This window comes from Rhinopithecus roxellana, chromosome 6 (genome assembly GCF_007565055.1).
Source record: "Rhinopithecus roxellana isolate Shanxi Qingling chromosome 6, ASM756505v1, whole genome shotgun sequence".
NCBI lineage: Eukaryota > Metazoa > Chordata > Mammalia > Primates > Cercopithecidae > Rhinopithecus > Rhinopithecus roxellana.
Window position 1 is genome coordinate 142,583,402 of NC_044554.1, and position 22,520 is coordinate 142,605,921.

The following is a 22,520-nucleotide window of genomic DNA, read 5'->3' on the forward strand; positions in this document are numbered from 1 at the left end:
GTATAAATCTCTTAATACAAAACACTTAAGGAAAAGCTTTAAATGTCCTTTCACCATTAACCACAAGAGTACTATTACCTGTCTTGTTTTTCCCCTCTTGCCTGGGGTCTCAGGACTTACTCTTCAGTTATTGTCTATTTTTGAGGCCTTGGGTGTCTCAGTATATGTATGTTCATATTGCTCTTACCCTTGATTAGTAGTTTGGCTGGGCCAGGCACAGTGGCTCATGCCTGTAACCCCAATACTTTGGGAGACCAAGGCTGGTGGATCCTTTTAGGCCAAGAGTTTGAGACCAGCCTGTGCAACATGGCAAGATCCTGTCTGTACTGAAGATACAAATCTAGTATCTGTAGTCCCAGTTACTTGGGAAACTGAAGCAGGAAAATCACATGAACCCAGGAGGTGGAGGTTACGGTGAGCCAAGATTGCGCCACTGCCCTCCAGCCTGGGTGACAGAGTGAGACCCTGTCTCAAAAAAAAAAAAAGTTTTTCTTTTGGCTGAACACTGACAAGAACTCTAGGCTGGAAATACTTTTCCCTAAGAATTCTGAGGAAATGTCTTCTGTGTTTCGTATTTCTGTCGAGCAATTGAGTTGCTTGATACTTTTTACATACCACTTGTTTTTTTGTTTTTTTTTTTTTGCCCCTGAAACTTCAGATAATTGCTTTGTTCCCAGTATTCTGAAATCTCACAGTCATCATTGTACCTTGTGTGAATCCACTTTCAATCTTTGTGCGGGGTTCCCAGATAACCATGTACGTGGAAACAATCTTTCATTTCTATGAGGTTTATTGAGATTTTTCAAAAAATTTCCTTTCCTTTGTTTTCTCATTCTGTCTGTTAGATTTTTTTTTTTTTTTTTTTTTTTTTTTTTTTAATGTTTGACAGGTCTGCCCTTTTTCTATTCTTTTTCTACTATTTTCTAGGTCTTTGACCTTTTTTCTAGTTTCTGAAAGATAATCTTAGCTTTCTCTTAATGCTGCCATTGAGTTGTTTACTTTTTCTATCATATTTTTTATTTCTAAGAACTCTTTATTTATGAAATATTTTTGTAATATTCTCTTCCCTCCCTCCCACTTCTGTTGCAGATCTTTCACCTCTAGAGATATCTATGTTGCGATTTTTTCTTTTGAAGTTTTGGGTTCATCCTTTGCTCCTCTCTCCTCACATCCAGAGTTATTCTCCATGGGTGTGGGAAAAAAAGGTGATGTCCTTTGAGTTGCACTACAGACACTTTACCTTTAATCCACTCATTTTATTTCCACCAAATCTGACATGTAGTTTGTGATCTTCACTTCTTATCAACAGTGTATGATCCCTGCTTTGTTCAAGACCTGGCTCCAAGTCGACTTTCCACAAAGTTTTGCTAGAGTCTAGACCAAAACTCCTTCCAAACCCAAACTTCCAGTCACCACACCAAACTACTTCTCTAGGTTCATGTGTCCATTTCACTGTGACAGCTCATTTATGCTTTTCATGTGTGCCTTTGCGATTGCTTTGTATTTGTCTTATCCACTTTGCTAAGGAAAAAAAGCTATATCATATCTGTATCCCTGTCAGTCCTCTGAAGCCCCACAAAATCAAAACAATTTTTATAATGATACCAATATATTATTCACATCTTTCACATAATTCTCTCATAATTTTACAGAGGAGTTTTCTAGCGTTTAAAGATGTATGATCATGATTTGCAAGAGTATAAAACAATACTATCCTCACTAATTTTTTTGTTAAATAAATACATAAGATGTTTTGTTTTAATTTCTTAAAATAAGTATCCATAGATTGAACCTCCATAAACAAAAACTCCCTTTGGAATGCTTGGGAATTAGGATTCCAAAGAGTTTTTTGGATTAGGATCCAAAACTTTGGAATTAGGGTTCCAAAGTTTGGGACCCTAATTCCAAATGTACATTTTAAGTGTCAAGAGGTCATGAGACCAAAAAGTTTAGCACATGTGTCCTGAAGCTGTAGATATACATATATGTCTCATTGCATCTTTTAAATATTTAAATACTCTGCAATAAATTCTTTTTTATTTATTTTTATTTTTTTCAGACGACGTTTCACTCTTGTCCCCCAGGCTGGGGTGCAATGGCATGATCTCTGCTCACCTCAACCTCCACCTCCTGGGTTCACGTGATTACCTCAGCCTCCCAAGTAACTGGGATTACAGGCACCCACCACCATGCCCAGCTAGTTTTTTATATTTTTAATAGAGATGGGATTTCATTGTTTTGGCAAGGCTGGTCTCGAATTCCTGACCTCAGGTGATCCACCCGCCTTTGCCTCCCAAAGTGCTGGGATTACAGGCGTGAACTAGCGCACTCGGCCTGCAGTAACTTATTTTAAAAGAGACATCCCTTCTTATTCCCCTCCGCCATCTTTATTTGTTTATATTTGTATATTCTCCTGCATTCTTAGGCGATGCTCTGTGGATATTTTTTCCTATCTTAGATAAAATAGAATTTAAGTTTTGATTGTTATACTCTCAGTATTTATTTATTTATTTGACTGTTATTTTGAATTGTTTTATTTTAGATGAAAAAGAGAAATTCGAACCCACAGTCTTCAGGGATACACTTGTCCAGGGGCTTAATGAGGCTGGTGATGACCTTGAAGCTGTAGCCAAATTTCTGGACTCTACAGGCTCAAGATTAGATTATCGTCGCTATGCAGACACACTCTTCGATATCCTGGTGGCTGGCAGTATGCTTGGTAAACCATGCATTATTGCTTCTTGTAGTATATTTATATATTTTTAATTCTATTGAAGTATTTCCTTATAAGGTAGAGTCTTTATAAGTTTATGTTTATTAGAGTTGATAGAAATACAATGATTTATGATTTGGAATGGTATTAATGCGGATGTGAAGTGATTATTGGTTAATAGAGGCATAGGACGGAGGACTTTACTTAATGTTACAATGAAGTTGGCTGCTTTGCTTTTCCTGAAAGCCACCTTTCTCATGTGTCCATAATCTTTCAGTGTTTTTGGAGGAGCCATAAAAGGGGTAATTTCTGCAAAAGACTGTAACTTGGTATATAAATTTCCAAGGTTTAATTAATGCCATTTCATCCATAAATAAAACTTATAAGAAATAGTTTAAACCTAGTTTTTGAAAAATCATTTAAATTGTAAGTATAAGTAGAAAAATTAAAGATAGAAGATTAGAAATTGTTAAAGATAGGTAAAAACAAAATAAAAGCTATACCTTTTAGAACAGAAGCATCAGGAAAGAAGGCTTCAGAATACTATTTAAGTTTATTAAGTAGATGATTCTAATATTTATTAAGTATAATAACCACCCATTTTTCCTCTCATAGTCATTCTTAGATCTGAGTTCTTATAGTTAGTTCCTGTGGTAGCTGTAAATCACTAGAAATGGTCGAATTTCCTAGGCCAGGAATTTTTAGTTTGCAAATGTGTGCAAGTGTTTCAGTTGTTAAAAAGACTTGAGGGGGGAGGGCAGGTATGTGTCTACTCTGCTATGCAAAGAACATGCAACATCATGAAAGATTGCCTTGCCCAAAGTGCCATCATTGTCTTTCCTTGAGAAAACACTGCTTAAACCAGCCTACCTTGGCTTTGAAAAAGAATGTGCATACATTCTTCCGTCTTGAGGTGGAACTGCCCATAAATTCCTTTTTCTCTGAGCTCTTATTTCAAGCAATCTGTTTGGTACATGGCCCAATTGACTACTAGGCCTTCTGTCATTCTGCATTGCTAGTTTTCACCACATAATGAATTAGTTTTGTTGTTCTTATTGTTATGAAGAGCTTACATTATGACTGTAGATAATTCAAGTATAACAGCTATCTATATTGAACTCAAATCCTATTACCCGAAAATAATAATTGTTAACATTTTGGTTATTTCCCTTCTAGAAATCTCTTTAGCAGCCGGGCGTGGTGGCTCACGCCTGTAATACCAACACTTTGGGAGGCTGAGGCAGGTGGATCACCTGAGGTCAGGAGTTCGAGACCAGCTTGGCCAACATGGTGAAACCCTGTCTCTATAAAAAAAATTACCAAAATTAACAGAACGTGATGGCGGCTGCCTGTAACAATCCCAGCTACTAGAGAGGCTGAGGCAGGAGAATCACTTGAACCCTGGAGGCAGAGGTTGCAGTGAGCTGAGATCGAGCCACTGCACTCCAACTTGGGTGACAGAGGGAGACCCTGTCTCAAAAAAAAAAAAAAAGCAACTATCTTTACCTCATAAACTTTTGAGAATGGGTGATATTATGCAAATACGATATTATGCATGCTGATTTGTATTTATTCAGCAATATGTTGCTGCCTTGCACACCCATGAGTGTTATACTGGATGATTCTAAAAAGAATTAAAGCCAAACGGATGTTAAAGAATATTTAGAGGCCGGGGGTGGTGGCTCACGCCTGTAATTCCAGCACTTTGGGAGGCCGAGGTGGGCAGATCACTTGAGGTCTGGAGTTCGAGACTAGCCTGACCAATGTGGAGAAACCCCGTCTCTACTAAAAATACAAAATTAGCTGGACATAGTGGTGGGTGCCTATAATCCCAGCTACTCAGGAGGCTGAGGCAGGAGAATTCCTTGAACCTGGGAGTCGGAGGTTGCAATGAGCCTAGATCGTGCCATTGCATTTCAGCCTAGGCGACAAGAGTGAAACTCTCAGGGGGAAAAAAAAAGAATATTAGGCTGTTTGCAGTTGTTGCTATTATAAACAACAGTTATGAATGTCTGTATGCACCTATCTTTGTGCTTTTACCTGATTACATCTTTATCTACTTAGCAAGGGATTAATGGATTAAATAAAAGATGGAGACATTTTTATCTATCTCCATTTACCTAGCTGAGAGAGAAAAAGTCTTCAAAAGGAACATTATGTTAATATTTTATCAAAAATTATGAGTTCCTATTTACATACATCTTTAACAATGTTAGCTACCTAATTTCATCAGTTTTCTAGATCTCTGTAAATTAGGTAAGTGATAAGTATTTTCATTTTAAAACTTTGATAGTGGAGTTGAATATTTCCTAACATATTATTGACTTCTAGTATTTCATTAATTATGATATATTTTTATCAGAGTGATTTTCAGCGAGTTTTGGTTCTTGTCAAAGTCACGTGATTGTAGTAGTCACTTATATGGACCCTTTTCAGACTGAGTGACCTCCAGGCAGCACTGTTGGCCCTTTTGTCATTCTTGAACTCTTTTATTTTCTTCCCTTACATAAGACCACTTAGACCTCCTCCTACCTCTCTGGATGCCACTTCTTACATTACTCCTGGGTTCCGTGATTAACCACCTCTCCATATAAAATTATCTGTGTACTTTGTATTGAGTTTTCTTAAAATTTCATGTACCATGATCAGCAGATTTATATCTGCAGCCCAGATTTCTTTTTTTGTTTTTTGTTTGTTTGTTTGTTTGTTTTTGCAGTTACAAGATTTAATAGAGTGAAAACAGAGCTCCCATACAGAGAGGGGACCCAAAGAGGGTAGCTGTTGCTGGCTCGAATGCCTGGGTTTATATCCCGATCATTGTCCCTCCTGCTGTGCTCTCAGGCGATAGATGATTGGCTGTTTCTCAGGCAATAGATGATTGGCTATTTCCTTACCTCCTGTTTTTGCCTAATTAGCATTTTACTGAGCTCTCTACTACCTGATTGGTCGGGTGTGAGCTAAATTGCAAGCCCCATGTTTAAAGGTGGATGCGGTCACCTTCCCAGCTAGGCTTAGGGATTCTTAGTCGGCCTAGGAAATCCAGCTAGTCCTGTCTCTCAGTCCCCACTCTCAACAGGAAAACCCAAGTGCTATTGGGGAGGTTGGCCGACGACCGCTCTAACTACTTCCTGCAGAACTGGGGTATAGTAGATGTTGTGCAGTTGAGATTTCCTTGGGAGGGGTGCCTTTGATGTCATTAACATCGGAACATGAGCTAGCAGGCCAGTCCAGGGGTTTGTGGTAGATCTTAGTCATGGACTGCATCTGGGACTCCATTTGTATTTAAGAACCATTTGTAGTTTTACAGCTTCGATTCTGGAAGAGACAGAATTAACAAGGAGGTTAAAGATACAGGGATTGAAATGTATGGCCCGCAGTGCAGAGAATTATTTCTTTGGTACACTTCACAGGCCCTGACTATCTGCTTGATAGTTTTGAAAAGGCCTGGTCCAGTAAATAATAATTTGGCCATCTGATGGGTGCTATCAATGCCTAAGTGAAAGGTTTGGTGAAGGGTTTTAAGCAATTTCCATTGGTTAGTGCAGCCCAGATTTCACTTCTTCACTCCATGTCTATACATTCAAGAAGAACATAGGGCCAAATGTTTGGTATGACTTGCTTAGCATAAGCTGTACAACATCAGATGTCTGCTGAATCCGGACACGTAATGTAAGGATTGAAGCCAGCTAGGTGCATTCTTCTTATATAAATACTTTGTTTAATTATTATGTAGAAATTTTCTAGACACTCACAATTTATCTTCTTCCATTGTTCTTTTTTTTTTTTTTTTGATGTTGTCCAGGCTGGAGAGTTGGCTCACTGCAACTTCTGCCTCCTGGGATCAGGCAATTCTCTTGAGTAGCAGGGATTACAGGCATGTGCCTGCACGTCCAGCTAATTTTGTATTTTTAGTAGAGACGGGGTTTCCACCATGTTGACTAGGCTGGTCTCAAACTCCTGATCTCAGGTGATCTGTCCCAAAGTGCTGGGATTACAAGCATGGGCCACCACGCCCAGTCCCATTGTTCTTAAAGCAGCAGCTATCTTGGTCTTTCAATATTACCTTGTGTATAGTAAATACAATAAATAATATATTAAGTTTACTTCTACCTTGAGAAAAACAGCAGGCACTCCAAAAACATTAGAAATGGCAAACAATACTTGGTCCTAATATCAGCAAAAATTTTAATGCAAGCTGTAGCAATATTATTAATATGTAATAAGTGTTTTATTTCATTAAACAATGTAACTTTAAAAACATACCTCTCAAAAGTCTGTAGTTTCACTATCAAACTTTTCAGTTTTGTAATTTCTATCAAAAGCAATAGCAATAATTAGCCTAGAGTTTTTTTAGAAGATTATTATCTAAGTTTGTTCCATATCAGGGGAACCAGCCCCCAATATTTCAACGTAGGTTCTTTTCTATTTTCCCTAAGTGTTGGCTGGTCTGAGAAATAAAGAGAAAGAGTACAAAAGAAAGAAATTTTATCTAAGTTTGTTCCATATCAGGGGAACCAGCCCCCAATATTTCAACGTAGGTTCTTTTCTATTTTCCCTAAGTGTTGGCTGGTCTGAGAAATAAAGAGAAAGAGTACAAAAGAAAGAAATTTTACAGCTGAGTCTCTGGGAGTGACATCACATGTTGGCCTGAGCCGCAAAACCAGCAAGTTTTTATTAGCGATTTTCAAAGGGGAGGGAGTATACAAATAGGGTGTGGGTCACAGAGATCACATGCTTCAAAGGCAATAAAATATCACAAGGCAAATGGGGACAGAGCAAGATCACAAGGCCAGGGCAAACTTAGAATTACTGATGAAGGGCCGGGCGCGGTGGCTCAAGCCTGTAATCCCAGCACTTTGGGAGGCCGAGACGGGCGGATCACGAGGTCAGGAGATCGAGACCATCCTGGCTAACATGGTGAAACCCCGTCTCTACTAAAAAAAAAACTACAAAAAACTAGCCGGGCGAGGTGGCGGCGCCTGTAGTCCCAGCTACTCGGGAGGCTGAGACAGGAGAATGGCGTGAACCCGGGAGGCGGAGCTTGCAGTGAGCTGAGATCCGGCCACTGCACTCAGCCCGGGCGACAGAGTGAGACTCCGTCTCAAAAAATAAAATAAAATAAAATAAAATAAAGAAAGAAAGAAAGAAAGAATTACTGATGAAGGCCCATGTCCTGCTGGGCACACATTGTCACTGATAAACATCTTAACAGGAAACAGAGTTCGAGAGCAGACAACCAGTCTGACTAGAATTTCTTCAGGCTGGAGTTTCCCAATCCTAACAAGCCTGGTGGCACTGCAGGAGAACAGGGCTTATTTCATGAACCCTTATCTACAACTGCGTAAGACGGACACTCCCAGAGCGGCCATTTTAGAGACCTTCCCCTGGGAATGCATTCATTTTCCCAGGGTTATTCCTTGCTGAGAAAAGAATTCAGTGATATTTCTCCTATTCGCTTTCTGAAAGAAGAGAAATATGACTCTGTTCTGCCCAGCCCCGCAGGCAGTCTGACTTTATGGTTATCTCTCTTGTTTCCTGAAAATCACTGTTGTCCTGTTCTTTTCAAGGTGCCCAGATTTCATATTGTTCAAACACACATGCTTCGCAAACAATTTGTGCAGATAACGCAATCATCACAGGGTCCTGAGGCGATATACATCCTCAGCTTATGAAGATGATAGGATTAAGAGATTAAAATAAAGACAGGCATAGGAAATTATAAGAGTATTGATTGGGGAAGTGATAAATTTCCATGAAATCTTCACAATTTATGTTCAGAGACTGCAGTAAAGACAGGCGTAAGAAATTATAAAAGTATTAATTTAGGGAACTAACAAATGTCCATGAAATGTTCACAATTTATGTTCTTCTGCCGTGGCTTTAGCCGGTCCCTCCATTCGGGTTCCCTGTCTTCCCGCAACAGTTCCAGGTGGTTATATTCATTTAAAAGGACTAATTAAATCTCATGCATAAATTAATTGAGTGAAAATAGACTCCTGAAGGGGCTGACTTCTCCAAAAACTAATTTACTTACTAAACTGTATGCTGAAGTCTGAAGCCCATAGAGGGGATGATAAGCTAAGGAAAGTATAACTCAATTGAATTCTCATTTGCCTATGTCTGCTAAAAAAGGTGACTATGGGTGGCCCTTTTAATCCAGAGATCTGAAATCACAAGTTAAATCAAGGTGATTATACACTAATACACAAACAAATAAAGGGAGTGGCTAATGAGTAGAGAGTGTTTGTCTTTTCAGCTTTGACCATTGTTGTATCCTTGGTGCCTAGCACAGTAGCTGGTGTAAGTATATATGCTACAAACATTTGTTGTGTATATGAAAGATATTAAGCTAACTGCTCAAACCTTCTACCTTAATTACAACAAAGTAAAATTAGAAAACAAAAATTCCTAATGTTCTCATTCTGCTCTTCTAATCAACTAATGCTTCTAATGGCTACCACTGAAACTTACAGGAGGACCCTTTGAATATGGAAAGTTAGTTGAAGAAAAAGGCATCTAATCTATTGAGTCCATGGGAAAAAAAATGAGAGAGAATAAAATAATTTATTCTAGCTAACATAGCTGTTGGGTGATTAAATTCAAATAGCGAGCATCAGAGTCCATGCTATTCAACCAGTCATGGATAAGTGGGTTAGTGAAGGAGGAAGCAATTGTAATAGCTACTCAAGTAGAAAGCAAAAAGATCTATGAGTCAGGTCTGGTCAGTTCTGTAATTGGTGATACTTAGGTAGAGTATCCACAAAATACTTGCGAAATGTTAGCAAGCCTGAAGAAACAACTATGTCCTGGAGGGGGAAGTATCTGGCGTTGCATTGAGAATAATGAATTTAAATTTACTGAATAAAGGTTGTTCTTTGCTTCCATGATTAAGAATATACTTTGGAAAGAACCAGACTTATAGCGATAGGATGTGGTGAAGGTGAGGATGTGGAACTAAAATGAAGTACACTATGGTGGGAGCATGAAATGAAACAACTAATTTATATTATATTGGAAACATGAAGTATACAAGGCCAAGTACAGTGGCTTAAGCCTGTAATCCCAGCACTTAGGGAGGGTGAGGCGGGCGGATCACAAGGTCAGGAGTTCGAAACTAGCCTGACCAACATGGTGAAATCCCGTCTCTACTAATACTATAAAAATTAGTTGGGCATGGTGGTGCATGCCTGTAATCCCAGCTACTCAGGAGGCTGAGGCAGGAGAATCGCTTGAACCCGGGAGGTGGAGGTTGCAGTGAGCCAAGATTGTGCCACTGCACTCCAGCCTGGATGACAGAGCAAGACTCCGTCTCAAAGAAAAGGAAAAAATATACAGCAACACGTGTACATCTATATGTGTCATTCTTTGACATTTTATGTGACTCTTAGATTTTACATCTACTTGCATTATTTTCTTTCATTTGCCAGAATCGATCTGTTCTGCAAATGCTGTTCTCAATTTCAGTATTATCCTAACTATAATTACCTTTCTCTTTTCAGCCCCTGGAGGAACACGCATAGATGATGGTGACAAGACCAAGATGACCAACCACTGTGTGTTTTCAGCAAATGAAGATCATGAAACCATCCGAAACTATGCTCAGGTAGAGCCTATTGAGAGATTGCCCTTGAGTCAGAAAGGAAGCATTTGAAGAGGATTGAGGAAAACTCTATAGAAGCTCTACAGCCCAGCCACTTTTTAAATAGGAATCTTAGAAAAAGCCTTTAAACATGAAAATAATGGGCACCAAAACTACAAAAATAGGCCTAGCAGCGTGGCTTGAACATATAATCCCAGCACTTTGGCCATGGCGAGTGGATCACTTGAGGTCAGGAGTTTGTGACCAGCCTGGCCAACGTGGTGAAACCCCATCTCTACTAAAAAATACAAAAATTAGCTGGATGTGGTGATGGGTGCCTGTAATCCCAGCTACTTGGGAGGCTGAGGCAGGAGAATCACTTGAACCCGGAAGACAGAGGTTACAGTGAGCCGAGATCGTGCCACTGCTCAACCTGGGTGACAGAGTGAGACTCCATCTCAAAACAAAACAAAAAGAACTACAAGAATATAATACTTTTTCTTTTCTTTTTTTTTTTTTTTTTGTTAACCTCTCATGGGAATTTATTCTTGGATCAGGAGAATTCGTTTTTCTTGTATACATGTCAAAGAATATGTGAGTATTAGTGTAAATTGAAAATAAAATTTGGGATTTTAATGTAATTTATTTCTTTTGCTTATTGTGTGTGAATTCCCTGCCTGGGTCATTCTTTCCCCATAAAGGGCAATTATTATTTTTACTCTTGGACTCCATCTTGATTACATTAGGAAACGAATACACCAAGAGTTGTAAGTAGGAGTATAGCCTGTGTGTAGGAGAAAAAGGAACTAGATTAAGAAATCATTTCCACAGTTATTACAATAACCAATATTTACAAAATCCCCATTTAAATAAAAACATCATTCCATTTAAGACTGTCTAGATCCTAATAACAGTTGCAAACTGTGCTTCACAGTTCTAACATGACCGTAGGGGCCAGTCATCCTTTATTGCCAGTAAATTGTAACATTTTTTCCTCATCTGCTAGAAACATATTTGTTGTTTACCTAGAATAGAATCTGTCCTGCACTTTGCTCTCCTCCCCATCACATCATTATCTAAGTGGTTATATCTTTATAATGAATGAATTTGTTTCATCTTACATGTACATTTTGATCATATTTGTTCCCCTAGGTCATGGTAGCATCTTTGAAATGCTTATAGTTTTTATATTACGTGTGAGCCTGTGTAACTATACACTTTTTTTATTGTAGATCTATGGTGTCATTACGGTAAGTTTCTATACCTCCTTCTGTGTCTTTTTGGTTGACCTAATATTTAATGGTTCTGTTTTATGTTTAGGTCTTCAATAAACTCATCAGGAGATATAAGTATTTGGAGAAGGCATTTGAAGATGAAATGAAAAAGGTAAAAATTCAAATATAATGCCTATCTGATTTATAGTAATGAAATGGAGGTGGATACAAATTTTATAAGTGGCCGGATGCGATGGCTCACATCTGTAATCCCAGCACTTTAGGAGGCCGAGATGGGTGGATCACAAGGTCAGGAGTTCAAGACCAGCCTGACCAAGATGCTGAAATCCCGTCTCTACTAAAAACACAAAAATTATGCAGGCGTGGTGGCCTATAATCCCAGCTAATCGGGAGGGTGAGGCAGGAGAATCACTTGAACCCCGGGCGGCAGAGGCTTCAGTGAACCAAGATTGCTCCACTGCACTCCAGCCTGGGCGACAGAGCGAGACTCCATCTCAGAAAAAATAATAATAAAATAAAAGTTTACATGTACAATGATATTCCAAAAGTGCCATATACGTGGTAACATGTAGTGAGTTTTTAATAAATGTTTGGTAAATAAATGAGTATGAAAGATCATTATCTAAAAGCTATAGGAAGAAATATGTGATTATTCTGGACTTTTTCCATTAATATTTAATGTAAGACAGTGTGCTTTATTCAGTAAGAATAGTTTTACGGGGTATAATCTCTGACCGTGCAGAGGTTAAAATGAAAACTAGAATCAAGAGAAAGTGATTTAAGTAGTTAAAGCCTATGAAAGAACATAGCACAGCAGCTAATGTTCAGCAAAATTCTTTAATTCTATGCAGTTTAGCAAAGGAAATGGAAGCACCTCTTTGGAGATGGAGTGTATGGGTGTAAATCTCAGTAGTCTTTCTCATCAGTGAGATAGCTGTAGTAAGAAGATATACCTTATGGTTGTTGTGGGAATATATGAAATAACATATAAGGAGCTCAGTGTAGTAATTGGTCTCTAGTCAAATCAACAGTAGCATCTCCTTAAAGATGTCTTCTTTAGAGTAATTGCATGTTCCCTCTTCCAGTTTGTAACTCCTCTGTTTATATATAGCACCACTACCTTTACCTGTTTCAGATTTGTTCGTTACTTTGTCATTGTTTCCAGTTTTAGATATCTATCTAAAGTAAAACACCAAGTAACCATAACATATACTTACTTCTTCCCTACTTACTCTCCCCACTCCTCCCCACACTAACCGCCCTCCACCCCACCCAGTTTAAAGTGGTTCCATGTATAATATTGAAGAGCAATTTGACAATAGTCATTAAAAGAAATGTTTCTTATATAACCCATGCCCCAGCCTTCATGGATTTATAAGAATCCATTAGCATGGATATTATAAAGCTGTATGTATAAAGGTGTCACCACAGTATTGAAAAATAGCCTAAATGTTCGTTGGTGGGAGATGAAGACTGGTTAATTAATTTACAATCTATACAGTGGAAAACTATGCAGTCTTTTATACATGTAGGCATAACTACATGTATTAATAAGGGAAAATTCCCATGACAAATTAAATGGAAATGCGAGGTGCAAAGCAACCATTTGGTAGTAGTTTGACCTGGGGCAGGCAAATTACTTAATATCTTTGTACCTTAGTATTCTTTTCTGTAATCGGAGATGGAGCCTGTTGTAGTTATTAATACACATAAAGTGATCAGAAGAGTTGTCTGGCCCACTCAACAAGTTTTAGCTATCATTAGCATGTAATACAGTGAAAAACAATATGTGTGTATACATGTAATTATGTTTTAATGTTGATTAATATAATTGAGCAATGTGGTTATTTTTATGATGACCTAATTTTTATGCCATTTCTATGTGATTAAGTATATTTTAAATGAATATGGTCATATGCGTGAACTTGAAGAAGTGGTGTTAAAATTTTATTTTAGAGGCTATTTTTTATTATTCTCATTTAAATGTTATTTTTATAATGGAGAAAAAGGACAAATTGACAAACTGTCTATACTTATGTTAGTTCTTTCATTCTTCCCCATTCTTGATGCTCCTTGGAGCTTAAGCCTTTGAAACCCTCATTCCCTCACTCCCTGGCACTTACTTAGATGTTAACTTCTTTTTAATTTGTTGAGAATTTAATAGGTATAAATTGAGAGGCGAATGGACTGGTTTGGTTCCAGTTCTGCCACTTGCACATAATGTAAATAATCTATAATGTAATAATCCTTAAATTATTGGGGAATAGTAAGTTAATATTTTCTTACCCCCTACGCAGCTAGTGGAATAATCATGTCATCAGGATGGAGACACTTAAGTCTCTATCAATGCCAGTGAATTTTACATTGGCACAAAATAATGGAAAATCAGCAAGGCTCCTGTAGTGATAGTGGCCCCTGAGGAATTTCCATGGCAAGCCTAATAACTGGTGAAATGGAGAAAGTACCAGTAAAATGTAGTCAAAGCACAAAGCAGAGGAGGAGAGTTAGGAGAGAGAAGGACATCCCACAGGGCTAACTACTATAGGAAAATATAATATAAGAAGTGGGTTTTTGTTTTGTTTGCTTTGAGCTTACATTGAAATTTTTCTAGGGTTGCTACTTTTTCAGTTCCCTGCCTCTGGGGCAAGAGAATCTAAAAGTGTACCCAAAAAACATCAAGAACCTAGAAAACCCCTTTCTGCCTCAACAGTCTTCTTTTGAAGACTGTTGTATTCTGTGAGCTCAGAAAAGTATATATTAAATGTCAAAAGCTTAACTTCGACTCTTTCCTGGTTTTTTGTTTTTTGTGGGGCTTTTTATTTGTTTCTGTTTTTGCCGTAAAAATTCTATTCAGAGAAAATGGGCATATGTAGCAGAGGAAGAGGTGGTCACCCAAAGAAGTGGAAAAACTTGAAAAACAATACATTTCAGAAAACATGTCCATCGTGTATACTTAACCCTTTTGCATGCACATAGTCAAACATAAATCCATCTGTTTACATATCATCCAAATATCTCTTTTCCTTTCCGTGAATGTTATCTACAGCTGTGAGTAAATGAACTGAGAAGAAAGGAACCTGCCTGCCTGCTCAAGTCACTTTCCACAGCATCCAATTATCATGAAATGAATTACTATGCTTTGCATATGACCTTCTGTGTGTGTGCCACGTAGCCATGGATGTTCACACTGTTTATCTTCCCACTTCAGTCCTTTGCTTCATAGACATGGTTCCTTTTTTTTCTTTTCTTTTTCTTTTTTTTTTTTTTTTTTTTTTTTTTTTTTGACCCACAGCTTCTCCTCTTCCTTAAAGCCTTTTCCGAAACAGAGCAGACAAAGTTGGCGATGCTGTCAGGGATTCTGCTGGGCAACGGCACCCTGCCCGCCACCATCCTCACCAGTCTCTTCACCGACAGCTTAGTCAAAGAAGGTAATGAGGCTCCTGTTTTCTCACCTGTCAGACAACAAAAGAAAAATAAACCCACAGATAGTTATAAAAATGCCAGTTGCTCCTTTTGGTGTCCTCTACTACTCATTCTTCACATAAGAGAATATCTGTGTATGTGTGTATATTGCCTTTCAAATAATAAAAGGAGTGGACATGATAATTGTAGGAAATTTGAAGGAAAAAAATATGCACACCTGTACAAAGACATATTAAGAAAGACTAGTAGCAAATTAAAACCTCATGGAAGACTTGATGCCTAGGTTAAATACCCTGAAATCGATCTGGTAACCTTTTTGCCCTTCGATACAAAATGGCAGCCTTTAACTCTCACCCCTATTGTAAGAACAAAAACTGTTCCCCTCTCAAGGTCTAGAGAAATTGATGCTCAGATACTCATTTTGATTGCACTTTGTGAGATATTCATTATCTCAATTTTAGAAAACAGTTTTAAGTCTGCTGCAATAGAAGGAGTCTTGTTTTAATTTTAAGGCATTAAGAGTTGGATAGGCATGCATACCATGATTTGGTTATAGAATAAAACAAAAGTGGGCTGTTTACTTGTAGGAGGATAATGATAGTCAAATTACAATGCAACACAAAACAGTTATTTTTCCTTAAAAATAAATTAAAAGAGCTTTTGTGCGAACATCTGTTTCTTCTGAGAACTTAAAAAGTTTTCCTCCTACGTATATGAAGTCCTAGCCTCATTCATGCCTGTAGTGAAAGGGGTTATAGTTTTCTTGTAGCTAAGAAAAGAATAGTAAATTGAGAGTCAATTGGTCTTATTCAAAGACTCTAGTTTTTAGCTTAAAATCACTCAGATTTATGACAGTTCAGACTCTGTAGTTGTTGAATGTTATTAGTATTATGACATTTTAAAGTATTTCACTGAAGAAAATTCACAGTACAACACACATCTTATTTTTGCTATTAGCCATTTTGCACACAGAAAATCAACATAGTATATAAAGGTTAACCATTAATTATTTTAAATCATCCTAGCCGACATAACAGAAAATAATTGCCTTTCTAGTTATTTTAAAAACCTAAGTGATGTCTGTAACTTCCTTTGTAATATATCCAAAAATTACATTATTAGATGGATAGATATGTGATAAAGCAAATACGGCAAAATATTAGTTATAGAAACTAGATGGTGGGCATGTGAGTGGTCATTGTTCAGTTTGTTCAACTTTTCTGTATGTCTGGAAATTATTATCGTAAAATGTTTGGGGGGTGGTGAGGAGAAAAATAACTTTGCTATGGAAGTAGTATAGTTATATGTTATATGGCTTTTCCTTAAAACTCTACCATCTTTTACAAACTAGAGGTTTAAACTCATGCTTCCTAATTGGCAAAGCATTGAGAAGATGGCTGGGTATGGTAACTCATGCCTGAAACCCTAACACTTTGGGAAGCTGAGGTAAGAAAGTTGCTTGAGGCCAGGAGTTTGAGACCAGTCTGGGAAACATAGCAAGACTCTCTACTCTTAAAAAAAAAAAAAAAAAATTAAAACCTAGCCAGGTGTGTTGGCACACCGTGCAATCCCAGCTGCTCAGGAGACTAAGGCAAGAGGATTACTTGAGCCCAGGAGTTTGAGGCTACGGTGAGCTATGATCACATCATCTTACTACAGCCTGGACAACAGAGAAAGACTATCTAAGATAAAAAAAAAAAAAGAAATAACAAAAATGGTTAAGAAATTAATCATTTTCCCCAACTCATCCAATACATGAGCAAGGGAGATGGGATTATCCTACTCAGTAGAGGAGTGACTATAAAGAAAGTTAAATCTCAATTTTAAGCTCCTAGTTTCAAGCATAGTTTTTCTTTACTTACAATACAGATTACAGCCTAGTATTAATTTATATTAAATTTTATATTGGTTGTATGAGCTAATGATAATGCTAACAATTCATCTTAACAAGTTGTTTAACATGAACTTTCAGTTAAGATGTAATGCATGTTTTGTTGTCATGGTCATTTTTTTTTTAATTAGTTTCTCTGCTTATTCAAGGGAAGAAAATCAGGTTTAGTTGGTGTCTATATGAATGATAGACAAATTAAATGCTTTGACTTTCCAGTTACTGAAAGACCTGGGTCAAATTGGTATATAAGGACATGTATTTCTTATGTAACAATAAATGGAAAATTAGGACAGACCTCAGGCTGAACAGCAATATCATTCAGGACTTAAGTATTTTTCTCCTGTTATCATTCATAGCATTAACTTCATCCCAAGGATGCTGCCCCCTCTTGTTATAAGATGTCTGCTGATAACAGTTATGGCATAGTCTTCCTGGTTCCGGTTCAGTGAAAGAACACTTCTCCTGAACACAGGATAATTTATCTTTCCTTCAGCTGATTGGCTGACACAGACTGCATGACCAGTACAGGTCCAGTAGCAATTGCCAGGGGGGTGCCTTGGGCAGATGAGCTTAAGCGAGGTCACTGAATTAATCATCAGAAAGAGGTGATACCAGAACTTAGGCTAATAAATAGTCACTTGGACTGGATAAAATGGGACCTCTTTTAGGAAAGAGGTAAAGAGAATAGAGGCTGCTTAGTTAGGCCACATTATCATTAGCTCATAACAATAGTAGAACCTTTAGTTTAGAAAAATCAGTTAAATGTTTCAACTACATCTTAACTCTTCATTAAATAACCACAACATAAATTTAGAAATTTGAAGTGTTCATAGAACTGTCTTCTTGTTATCTGATTATTTCTATTTGGAAATAAGTGGTAATGTAAATGTGGACATGTGATTGAATGGTTTCCTGATTTAACATAACTAGCTTAATAACGATTGTTTTTTTAAATCCAGAAAAGTTTAACTTGAAACAGCCTTGATATTTTTATAGCTTAACTCAAGAATATTTTCAAATGCTCTTTATAGCTGGGTGCAATGCCTCATTCCTGTAATCCCAGCAATTTGGGAGGCCAGCGCAGGTGGATCACCTGAGGTCAAGGGTTCAGGACTACCCTGCCCAACATGGCAAAACCCTGTCTCTATTAAAAATACAGTAACTAGCTGGGTTTGGTGGTGCATGCCTGTAATCCCAGCTACTTGGGAGGCTGAGGCAGGAGAATCACTTGACGCCAGGAGGTGAAGATTGCAGTGAGCTGATGTCGTGCCACTGCGCTCCAGCCTGGGCAACAGAGTGAGACTCCATCCCCCAAAAAATAAAAATAGAAATAAATAAATAAATAAAACGCTTTTTATAAAAAGTAAAACTAAGGTAAATGATGTATGTTCATCTATTCATAGCAGTACTTATATCTATCACTATCAGTGTTCTTGTACTGGCATCCTTTATTAGCAAATTACTTGATAAAGGTGACATTACAGTTTTGTGTCTCCTAATTTTCTTGTGCCTCAAGATCACTGTTATAAACATGAAATACATATGAACCAGAGGGTGAAATAAAGGCAATAACACCGAAGATACTGGGTGTTAAATATGGTTTTGACCAAGGTAAAATAACTTACAGTTAGACCAGGTTGGATTCAAAGAGTCCAAATTTGAAAAACATTTTAATTTATTTTCCTTTTCCTGAAAATGTTCTATTTTGTGTAATGAGAAGAGGAGAATTTGCCTAGAGGTCTATTGCCTTTTCCTTTGTACCAAATTTAGTCTTTTAGTTATTTACCCATTTCAGGACACCTGGGTGCTTTGCACACCATCACAATTGGTTTTGCTCATAAAAGGAATGAAATTCTCTTTTGTTTTTGAACAGGCATTGCGGCCTCATTTGCTGTCAAGCTTTTCAAAGCATGGATGGCAGAAAAAGATGCCAACTCTGTTACCTCGTCTTTGAGAAAAGCCAACTTAGACAAGAGGCTGCTTGTAAGTGTTTTCTGGTTAAAGGGTTGTATGTACGATGCCTTTCTTGGAGCTTAAGCAATGCCTGCAATGTAGTATATGAGTAATATCCCTGGATCTATGTTGACTTGGAGCACTGTTCCTTTTATTTCTGTGTAATTGTCAGTAGAAACTGATTTCATTTTAATCTTTATTTTGTCACCAAATGGCACAATAAAATTAAAGAATTGTGAGGAATATAGACTTCCAAATTTGTAAGTTTGTTGACGTAGTATTAACATTTATCAGAATTAAGGCTTTCTTTTATAGCCATAACTTTTTTTTTTTTGAGACAGAGTCTGGCTCTATCACCCAGGCTGGAGTGCAGTGGCACAATCTCGCTCACTGCAACCTCTGCCTCCTGGGTTCAAATGATTCTCCTGCCTCAGTCTCCTGAGTAGGTGGGATTACAGGTGCTCTCCACCACACCCAGCGAATTTGGGGATTTTTTTAGTAGAGACAGGGTTTCACCATGTTGGCCAGGTTAGTCTCAAACTCCTGACCTCAAGTGATCCGCCCACCTCAGCCTCCCAAAGTGCTGGGATTACAGGCATGAGCCACCGCACCCAGCCTATAGTCATAACCTTCTAGACATTTTAAGGTTTTAATATGATAAAAATTTCATCAATCTCACTTAATCAAATACTTGTGATCTCTATCTTGAGTAGCAGTCAGACTGTGCTCATCTCAAATGTGTGTTAAATAGTTTGCTAAAAAAATAAAAGTTTAAATAAGATTTCCTTGCTGTTGCAGAAAGTAAACAAGTTAATTGTGTCACAGTTGCTTGATTATATTTTTATTTCTCCATCTTTGTGTTTTTCTAAGAAAATCCAGAAAAATGTTTTGTTCTTATAATTTCTTTTTTTTTTGCCACGCAATATCTCATTTTATTATTATTTTCTATGTGCTCCCTACAATTTCTTTCTTCTTGATGCAGCAGCTGTGAAATGCCAAGATTTCTCCAGGTGGAATTGCTTTTAGAGTTCTAGGATAAAGTGTAAAAATAAGACACATCCCTGCCATCTTCTTTTCACCTGGCCTTTTCTCTGTTGTTCTCTTCCAGTGTGTTTCAGTGTGCAAGGGTCCAATCCCATGAGATAATTCTAAGACTATCTCTCTTCCTCAAGGACACATGAAAGTAATTTTAAATGTAAATACTTGCAATTTAAATCACTTAAGAATACTTTGTTTCTTGAAGTTTACCTTAAATAGATTTGTGTGTTTCAAGTTTTTACATTATGGTAAAAGTCTAGGTTCTAGCTCATAATAATTGTCATTCCTCATATGTTTACTGAATGCCTACCCTGTGCTGGGCACGGTACGACAAGCTGCAGAGCCAGTAGAGAACAGGATAGAAAAGTTGCCTGCCCTTGTGAAACCTACTTTCTAGTGGACTTAGGGCAAATCCCTATAAACAGAAGCAAAAGTCACGGAAGCTAAGTGAATAGGTTGCTGAGGAAGGTGGAGGTTCATACAAAGGGAACATATTTCTTGTCCATGAGGCTGTGGGTTGTCTATAGGTTAGCTCTATCTTGGCTAAGCCTGACTTAGTTCCACATGCTTTTTCATTCGGACACAGGCTGAGGGAGCAGCTCCCATCTGGCCCATTCTGTCTTCACGGCAGAGTACCAGAACACAGAGACTGAACTGAACCTCTCAGGTATCTTAAAAACTCACCTATGGATGCTGCCATGCCTGGCAATAGACTGGGAAAATCCAGTCCACTAATAGGCTGCTTCTCCACCTCTGCAGATAGACATAGCAAGGAGGGGGTTCTCTTAATACTCTTGAAGTAGAGGAGGTGGATGATTGGGAAAAAAGATACAAGCTATCCGGTTATTTCTTAAAGCAGTAATTTTCTTAAAGATATTCACAACTATAGCCCAGTTAGCTTAATTAGGTGGCTTCATTTACAAAATTCATTTTCTTTTTGGAAACACATGCCATCTAGCTGTTTTTACTAGGTTTGTTTGTGTTTGTGTGTATACATGGAACATAGGTGGCGGTTTCTGCGAGAAACACATAAACTGGGTGAGAACAGGGTAGTTACCTATGCACTATGCCTGCTGATATTTGTTGAATCAATAAGAGAATGAGGAACTAGTGAGTCAGTTCCACTCTTTAGGAGGAAATTTTATTTCATGAACATATACAACAAAATTCTCTTTAACTCTGAACTACTACATTTTAGGAAAATTAGTGTATTACCAAACTTTAGCTATCACCCACTATTATAATACAGAAGAAAGAACAATTTATAGCAACTCAGAGAGGAGAGGGAATGGGAAAAAACAACCCTTATTATTCACAAAGCAAGTGGTGATTAAGAAATTAAAGATATTGCTCTCTTCCTTTATTTATTCAATAAGTATGTATTGATTATATTATATGCTGGAAACTTCCAAGAGCTGGGGAGATTGAAAGGAACCAAACGAACAGACCCTTTCCTTCATGAAGCTTATATTCTATTTCAGGAGAGTGGGCCATAAACTAAAACCCATAAAACATGTATTATAATAAAGGTAAAAATTAAGTAGGGGCCCAGTGTGGTGGCTCACACCTGTAATCCCAGCACCTTAGGAGGCAGAGGCAGGTGGATCACTTGAAATCAGGAATTCAAGACCAGCCTGACCAACATGGTGAAACCTTATCTCTACTGAAAATACAAAAAATTAGTTGGGCGTGATGGTGCACACCTGTAATCCCAGTTCCTCCGGAGGCTGAGGCAGGAGAATTGCTTGAACCCGGGAGGTGGAGGTTGCAGTGAGCTAAGATCACGCCACTTCACTCCAGCCTGGATGACAGAGCAAGACTCCATCTCAAAACAAAATTAAGTAGGAAAGAGTTAAAGAGCTTCCAAATGTGGGCTGTGATTTTCAGTGGTGGAAAGCTCTCTGTGATAAGATGACATTTGTGTAAAGACTTGAGGGAGGTGTGGAGCGAACTGTTCAAGTATCTCCACATAGAGCATTCCAGGCAAAGGGAATGGGGAATGGGAAGGCCCACGCTGGGGACAGCAAGGGGAGAGCAGGTAAGAGCGAAAGTTTGGATAAGCTCAGAGAAATAGCAAGGCCCGTATCATCTAGGGCTTTGGCTTGTATTCCAAATGAGATAGAAAGCTTTCGGAAATTCTCTGCAGAATGGTGTGTAATGTGATTTTGAGTCTCAACAGGATCACTCTTGCTGTCACTTTGGGAATAGACTCAGGAGCGAGAGCAAAAGCAGGGAGACCTTAATCTAGGGATGAGATGATAGAGATTTGTACCACGGTAGGGTTTCTCTAAAAAATACAAACCATGTTCCAAGTCAAAAAATGACACGGTATGATTTAGACTGGCTTCCCCTCAACTTAATCTGAATAATAATTTTCAATGTATTCTATACTATTCATAAGAATTTGGAATGTAGTTCATAAGTGATATGTATGAGTGATATGAACATAACTTTAAATCAAACTTTGCAGTCACACTCTTCCTAAACAGAATATTGAGTGCTAACACAGAGTAATGGAATAAGTATTGACTTTGGGGCACACAGCTCTGTTCTTAAATATTTTTGGCGGCATAAATTGGGTCAAGCTGCTTAACCTTGTTGAAACTTAGTTTATTGTCTAGAAAAAATGTCTGCTTTACACAGTTGCTATGAGGAAAGTGCCAGTACATTTTGATTCATAGAAGAAAC

The 22,520-nt window shown here is 37.9% G+C and overlaps 1 protein-coding gene across 3 annotated transcripts in view; it reads left to right on the forward strand.

The window, feature by feature from the left end:
• The window catches only part of BZW2 (basic leucine zipper and W2 domains 2), a 60,378-nt gene that overhangs the window by 24,931 nt on the left and 12,927 nt on the right, over positions 1-22,520 (forward strand). For all 3 annotated transcript variants that reach the window (XM_010357665.1, XM_010357666.1, XM_010357668.2), the window contains exons 3-7: positions 2,543-2,719; positions 10,213-10,316; positions 11,613-11,678; positions 14,820-14,955; positions 18,715-18,824. In XM_010357665.1, the coding sequence (XP_010355967.1) occupies positions 2,543-2,719; positions 10,213-10,316; positions 11,613-11,678; positions 14,820-14,955; positions 18,715-18,824 (593 nt within the window). The remainder of the gene's footprint in view (positions 1-2,542; positions 2,720-10,212; positions 10,317-11,612; positions 11,679-14,819; positions 14,956-18,714; positions 18,825-22,520) is intronic.